This window comes from Protopterus annectens, chromosome 9.part0 (genome assembly GCF_019279795.1).
Source record: "Protopterus annectens isolate FY-2018-M chromosome 9.part0, PAN1.0, whole genome shotgun sequence".
NCBI lineage: Eukaryota > Metazoa > Chordata > Ceratodontiformes > Protopteridae > Protopterus > Protopterus annectens.
In genome coordinates this window covers 448,209,281-448,217,182 of record NC_056743.1, presented here as the reverse complement: position 1 = coordinate 448,217,182, position 7,902 = coordinate 448,209,281, and the positions used below count along the sequence as shown (strand labels likewise).

The 7,902-nt window shown below is 39.6% G+C and overlaps 1 protein-coding gene across 1 annotated transcript in view; it reads left to right on the top strand.

Moving 5' to 3' along the window:
* Positions 1 to 222: 222 nt before the first annotated feature.
* Positions 223 to 7,902, top strand: part of KAT6A (lysine acetyltransferase 6A) — a gene marked incomplete in the record, with an annotated part of 2,696,607 nt that continues 2,688,927 nt past the window's right edge. The window contains 2 exon segments of the mRNA XM_044082986.1: positions 223 to 337; positions 1,792 to 2,724. Of these exon segments, the coding sequence (XP_043938921.1) occupies positions 2,128 to 2,724 (597 nt within the window).

Genomic DNA, 7,902 nt, shown 5'->3' with positions numbered 1-7,902 from the left:
ATTGATTACAGTTTCACCTTCTGTTTGTTTCTAATTTAAGAACTACTGGGGCTTTTCCAGCACAGCGGAATTCCGAAACATTAGTTTCTGATGAAATGACATCACAGTGTCACCCAACCCTCTCTACAACAAAACATAAAAAAAACTGACTGGCAACACCCAGTTCTCTTACTATTCCTTTAATCCCCGCCTTCGCCCCACCTTCTGACCGCCTCCCTCAATTATTCCTCCTCCCCCAGCTATTGCACTTAGGTTCTCCAAGATGGCGGTGGTGGTTGCTGTTAATCTTTTGGTTATTGGCATCTTCTGTATTGGGTCCTCAGTGTTTGGATTTTCGGTGAGTACTTGTGTAGGAATCGGTCATAGCAGTGGACCTTCATTTGTCATCTCGTCTCAGGTTTCCTGTAGATTGTTAGGCTTCTCTCCACCGTACTGTACCTGAATACTGCGGCCTGCCCCCTCCCAGCATCTCCCTACAGTTGTTTCAGGCCCAGGGCTAACAGGTCCTGCAGTCCGAGGCGGAAGTGCAAGCTGTCTTGGCCCATTCTCGTAGAGTATGAGATCGCCGCCTATAGGTAGCTCCGACTGTGAATAGGTATCAGATTGGTCTTTCATGTTGGCTTCGGACAAGCAATGTTGTTATTGTATAGGCCGCGGAGCCTTGGGCCTGCAGTAGTTATAGTGTGGGGTGGAACAGCCTATGTCTGTACTGGGTCAGGGACTGTAGGGCAGTCCAGAAGGCGGAGGGAAGCTGCGCTGCTACTTTGAGTGCCAGCAGGGACCCTGTGTGCCCAGGGAAATAAACAATAGGGTGAGAGCGCGAGTCCGTGTTGTGCATTTTTTTTCCTTTCTGTGGAAAGGGGGGTTGTCTAGGTTTATGTCCCTCACTTGCTAGTGTAGGGCACCGTTCAGTGTTGGTGGTAACCGTTACGCGACTTAGCATTGACCGAGGTGGTGGTTAGCAGTGGTTGTTTCGGTATTCTTTTCGACTGAGGTAATGTATGCTTGTGAAGTAGTAGGGTTTGAACTCTTTGTCACTCTGGAGCAGTTTCATTCCCCAGCACCTTTAACAGTACTTTCTGTACCGGGTGGGGGTTGAGCTCTGCCTAACTGGCGACCATGTAGCTTGTTATACCGTGGTTTTGATTGTTAGGGGTACTACTGTGTTCGGGGGGGGGGGGGTTTGTTTTGGTGAGGCATGTGTATGAGCAAGCTTAAGTTGTGACTCTGGCAACAACTTTGAACTGATTTTGTATTACAGTTATTGTTTATGTGAGACTGTTTCTCAGCAACAACCCGCAGGGGCAGGCATTTGTTTACGTAGAGTGTGCTTGTATTGATGGTTTACATTTCAGTGTTTTTATTCATTTGGCGATTTTCATTTGAACTTAGTGTTTATTTTTCTTTTGTTCTTTATGTTGATCATCACTGTCTATTTGTGAATAATAATTTTGCTTGATTAGTACATGGTTGTAGCAGAAGTTGACAGAGATCGGCCTGATGTTTATATGTCTGTAGTAAGATATGTTGTCCAGATTGCTTGACAGCATGTTCAGATATTGTTTTTGGTTGTAGTTGCAGATTGTGCGATGTGACAAAGCAGCAGTTGCTTTTTAACAGTGAATTAGTCTGCGTTTACCTTGATCATTTTTCCAATTTGCATACATCTGTCAGCTTTAATGAATTTCTTTGCATTTTTGGATTTAGAGTGGACTTTATTTGCATGCTGATATTGACATTTGTTTCTTGCAGTATTGTGTTTTTGTTTTTAATAAAATGTTTTTTTTCCAGGTTTAATGATTGTAGCAATAGTGGTGAAAGAGGTCATGAAGCGATCGGCTTAATGGAGTGGGAAGCTGTGCAGCATTGCTATATTCATTTGGTGAACTCTTTCTGGAGAAGTTTTAGTAGATCATGCAGTTAATGACACCTCATTAAAATTGCGAGTGTTTAAGAAAAGCTTTGACACGATTTCTTGCTTGCGAAAGGGAGAAATTCGGGTCAGAAAACGCCTATGCTATGGTGATCTGTTTTTTATCTTCCGGGAGTTTGGTTTTGCACCGTCTGGAACTTGTACAACATCGGGATAAAGGATAGAACCTCTATGGATGTACATAATCCTTCACCATGGTAAAACTTGCAAACCCCCTGTACACACAGTGGATTTTGGAGGCGATCAAAAAGGTGAAAAAGCAAAAACAGCGTCCTTCGGAGGAGCGGATTTGTAATGCAGTATCTTCATCGCATGGTCTTGATCGCAAAACTGCTCTAGAACAGTTGGAATTAAGTGTAAAAGATGGAACCGTTTTAAAAGTAACCAATAAAGGTCTGAATTCCTATAAGGACCCGGAAAACCCTGGGAGAATTGTTCTTCCAAAACCTCGGAATCATGGCAGGCTGGAAAATAAGTACAATATTGATTGGAATAAACTTATTAAAAGGGGAATTGAGAGTCTTGCTGAGCCAAGTGGCTCTTCTGTGAAAAATATTGAACGGTTTCTTAAAAACCAGAAGGATGTTGCTGGACTTTTTGGGGGCACTATTCCTTCCGCGTTTCACCATCAGTTGCGACTGGCAGTAAAACGAGCAGTCGGACATGGACGAATCATTAAAGAGGGACGTTTGTATAGACTTAATAGTAAACTAGCCGCAGACAGGAAAAATAACTGTGAATCTATTGCCTCTTTGCCACCTGTATCACTGCTGCCGCATGAAAAGGACAGGGTAGGTGGATTTCATGTTTTTGCACTTTTGTGTAGTTGCATTGCAAACGCTTGTTTCACTTATCAAGTAAATGAGAGTGTATGTGTATTCTGAAGTGTTTGTTATATGCTTTTTGTATATTAAGGTAGCAGAGCAACACCAGAACACATGCAGTGGTGCACCTTGACCTTGAAGTACCTATCTTTTCTTTTTCTTTGAAGTAGACTGGTTATGCTGTTGCCAAATAGTTCTTGATCATGAGTTGTAGAATTTTTAATGTGTTTAGTTAGATTTTTGTACATTTAATAAAATGTTTGTGTGACAATTGGTTCAGTAATTTTCAGCTGTTAAAATGATGGTGAGTGCAGTGTCTCTGATACTGGGTTTGTAGCTTGAACTCCTTAAGCATGTTGTATTTTTTAGAAAGTGGAGTTGTGGTGGTCCTTTTAAGGCTTTTTTTGTTCAGATTCTGTAATGTCTCAGACCAACAAAAAGGTAACCACCAAGAGGTTAGCTGCAATATTTTGAACATGTGGGATAGCTTGTAGGTATCTTCATGTAGCATGGCTGGACTCTGCTTAAAGCATCATTTGCTATTTTCTGTCATTTTATGGTTGTGCTCAGTGGTCAGTAGAACATTTGTAACCACTGACAACCTTGTTTGATGGGGAAGGGGCAGAGGGTTATGGTTATGAGCTGCTAACATGGTACTACCTGCATTACAGGGTCTGTGGGTTTTTTTCTGCTTTATTTGCCTACTTTAGACTATTTGTTCAAAATCTTAATCAAACGTTGCTTTGGGTCCATTGGGAATTTGGGTTAAGCTCCTTAATAGTGTTATAGAATGCATGCCTAGTAATTATATATGAGATGTTTGTTTTGAAATATTCCCATGTATGGGTCTGCCTTTTGAAATAGGATCAAAGTCATGCCCTAAAAATACCTAACTGAATTCAGGTGTGAATTGGTATGTATTGAAATTTTGAATTGTTCACTTTTCCCTGGAGATTTTATTTTTTGTTTAAGTTGCAGATTTTTGTGCAGTTTTCTGTATTTGCTTCCCTGATTTTTCTATGGTATTATGGTTTCTTCATGTATTTCTTACTGAGTGACAGTTTCCTACAGTTTTTTTTTGTTTTTATAATACAATCTACTGTGAAGTATTGTCTGACTGTAAATGTAGCGTTCCACAGGACTGAACATAACTTTGCTTAAATAGCAGTTTGAGGTCATCTTGCTCATTTGTGGTTTGACAGATACTGTGTTAAAAAGCGGTTTCTCTTAGCATGCAAGAGCTGTTCACATTTAAGCTGTGACCGAACAGTAGGCTCATTATGTCCTTATTGTGTTGGTAATGGGTCTAAACGTTTGTCTCTTGTGCAAGTTCCATAGTTATGCACAAGACTTGCTGAAGTGCTATTAATGGTAAGCTTACATTAGTCTTTGCGTTAGTGGATGGCCTGCCACTTGGCAGAACACTTGCTGTTTTCATGTGTTATGTTAATACACTGTTTATCTTGTTCATAGTATATGTTTTATACTCTAGTTTTCCATATATTGATGATTGCCTGATGGGGGCAGGTGAAAGGTAGATAGCACATGTTCCAACTGGCCAGAGGACAAAGCTGTTGCCATTGCCTGATGGGGTAGGTGAAAGGTAGATAGCACATGTTCCAACTGGCCAGAGGACAAAGCTGTTGCCATTGCCTGATGGGGGCAGATGAAAGGTAGATAGCACATGTTCCAACTGGCCAGAGGACAAAGCTGTTGCCAGTTGTCTGGGTTCCACATGTTGATGGAGGAGGGGGTGTGGTCACAGCAGGGAAGCCAATTCACAACCTCAGAGACTCTTGCTTTGCATTTTAAAAGGCAGTAGAATCCATGTGTAGACAGTGTTTACAGTGAGAGCTGTCCTGTTTTTAAGATAAGTAAAATGTGGGTGCAGCACGTTACACATGTTCCAGTAAATAAATATATATTACACATATGCACACACACACATACATATATATATATATATATATATATATATATATATATATATATATATATATATATATATATACCTGTTAATGGGAATGTGACTAACATCCTGCTTGTTCCTGCAGTTTTTTTGGGATAGAAAATCAAGTGTGCATGTTATACTTGCAGCATCCAAGACATTTTTCACATTGCTCGTGTTCTGTCTTGTCTGTGTTCTTGCTGCAGTTATATGGTGCCATTCATTTCTTAAATATGAAGGCTGTGTTTGCATTTTATGGAGGGATAACTAATGATCCATGTTTTACTTTATTTTTAAAGAATTACTGAAATTTGTGAGTGGTTAGTTGTTGTTGGCAAACAGTCGCTGAATCACTTCTCTGCAATCAGATAAGACCAGTTTGGATTGGAGAGAGAGAGCTGAGTCCTACCTGCTGCCAACCTTTGTCTAATGTAAGAAATAGCTGGCAGTCTAGTTTTGGAGATGATGATAGCGTCCCAGACAAAGCTATTTGTTTTGGTGTGTATTGTGTGAATTTGATGGAGGAAAAGAGAACTTTGTTAAAAAAAGGTGTTATGTATGAGTGACCCATAATTAAATTCTTACATTAGAAAGACCGATAAAAGGAATTGGTGTCCTTACTGCTTTACGCAATATGGAGTGCAAGATAAGTGCAGACGTTTTGTAGATTGGTTTAATGAAGGGATTTAATGAAGCTGTGAATGGTAGAGTGCGTATGATTCCTCGCAGATGGACTGGAGTGTGTGGGATTCTTCGTAGACAGGCTGGAGGACTTTTGATTTTAGAGGATGCTGATGTGGTAATTGGTAAGAAGGAAAATGTTAATTAAATTTAGTGGATTGTGCTGTTAAGAAAAATTGATTTAAATGTGTGTTTTAGCAGCTTTTACAAGCCTAGCCCATAGGATTACCCTAACATCGTGCCACCCCACTTTAGTTTCCAGTGTCTCTGTCAAGTTGAGAATATTTTGAGGTGTTGTAGTGAAAATACATTTTTGAGGTCATTTGAGTGTTCTTTGGTAGTTTTTTTTTTTTTTTTTTTTTTACTAACCCTTTTGCCTGTACATAAATCTCATTATTAATCTTGCTCAGTGACCTGATAACCTAAATCATTGCATTGCTATTTTTTAAAAATAACCATTCCACATCACGATTGCCTTCTCGGCATTCAGTCTTACTAGTATTAGTATCTCTTCTGCAAAATGTATTATTGGTGGTTCCTACTAATTTGTAAGGCAGTGTGTTTTGGTAATGTAGATAGTAGACATTTATAGTCATGGTTTAAGACTGAAATTGGTCTGGATGAGCCTGGGTCTGCTGAGTATTTGTTCCTCTAATATTATCATTGCAGCCTTCCTCTCCCACCCCCAAGACTATGGAATTTCAGCCACTTTAAGATATTGTTAAACTAGTAGATATTTGGTATGATTTACTTGTCTCCCACCCACCCCATTTCCACCTCTCCATAACTGTTCCATCTAACCCTGGTGTCTTGCTTGTGGCCAAAATGATTTATTGCTGTTAGGATTTTCCATAGTCATTTCTCTTCTTCTTTTTTTTTCTTGTTTTCCTTAAGTCACGCTTTGAGCACATCTCTCTTCTCAGATTCCTTTTATATAATTGATCATAATTTCAGGACTCCCTCCTCCCACTGTGCTTCTATCATCCCTGTTTTCAGATCTCTGTTTGATAAGATTTCTGTGCACCTTTTCCATCCTGAAGCTCTTCATCCAAAGCCAGTTATTTTTATTTCTCAAGCTCTCCTGTTTCATCATCCCTTTCCATTTTGATTATAAGCACCTGCTTGTGTTATACATGGTGTTATACAGTTAAGGCTCATAAAGTAGCCCTCCAAATGAGAGAATTCTAAAAAAAAAAAAAAACCAAAAGTTTTAAAGCATTTTGTAATTTACCTGTTTTCTTTCTAATTTACTCAAGGCAAATGCATTTTGATTCCATGCACTGGCAGCTGAGATTTTATGTGGAAGAAACTATTCAGTTGTGTGTCTCATTTACTTCAAGTAGAGTTGCATCTTGTCACTTTGTCTAGGTGGTTTTTGGACTGTCAGATTTTACATGAAACTTAAATATTTTTCTGTTATGGCTACTCACTTGACCAGAACGGTAGCTACTTAAGAAGCTATTTTTCAGAAATGCATCTTGGATGTCTGTGCATCTGTGGTATGGGCTAGTCTGACCTCTTTTGTAAGCCACTGTAATCTAGATGTGATCTCTAAGTAGGCCCGTTTTTCTACTATGATCATTCAAGGTATACTTTATATGGTGCCACCCAAAAGGGTGTGCTTGGAACTGATTTTTACTGGTTTGAAAAAGATGATAAACTTTGTCAGATGCAAATGTTTGTGTGTACCATAGTGTTTTGAGCGTTTCATCTTGGTTATTATTCGGACTAAGACCAGTAGGGCTTAGCCCAGCATCTAAAACTTTTCTAGGCTACTTTAGCCTTTCCCTATTACCCTGTAGTACTGTAGATCTAAAGTGCTATCACCACATCTATAACTTCATTCCTTTTATTTTACTAAGCCATAGTTTTGGAACATTTTAGCTGAGCTCCCCTCCCCTTGCCACAGTGGTGTCTTTCTGTTGCTGGCTGTTGTGGCAGGGGAAAAAAACAGTACTGTCTTTTCAAAGTATGAGGGAACCCCCCCCCAAAAAAAAGCAGTGTGTGTGTTGAATATTTAGGTGAATGGCACTTTTCATATTTGCACCGCCTTTAAGCTGTCAGAAGGGTAGGAAAGAGAGAAAGCACCAGTCCACCTCTGAGACTGAGTGCTTGCCCCGAACTGCTGCTTCCACTTCCAGGGCTTGTATTTACCTGTTAAAAAGTAAATTAGCTGTTTAACTTTTCAGCACCAGGCAGAATATTTTTCAGTGTGCGGAGGTGTCTGTTATAGTTTTAAATCTGTTTCAACTGAACATGTGCTGCTTGTGGTACTTAATGCTTCTAAATGTAATATGATGAGGGTGTGGCTCCCCTTAAGAGAAATCCCCTTCTCAGCCCTGGAAGTGTTTATTTTATTGGATACATGTCCATTTTCAGCAGAAGCTGGGGAGAAAAGCTCCAGTAATACAGATAATAATGAACTTGGTATACGAAGTATAATAGCACACACATATTACAAGACTAATAACATGGTTTCTAGACTGTCATAGTAAAAGGGCATTAGAGAAAGTCAA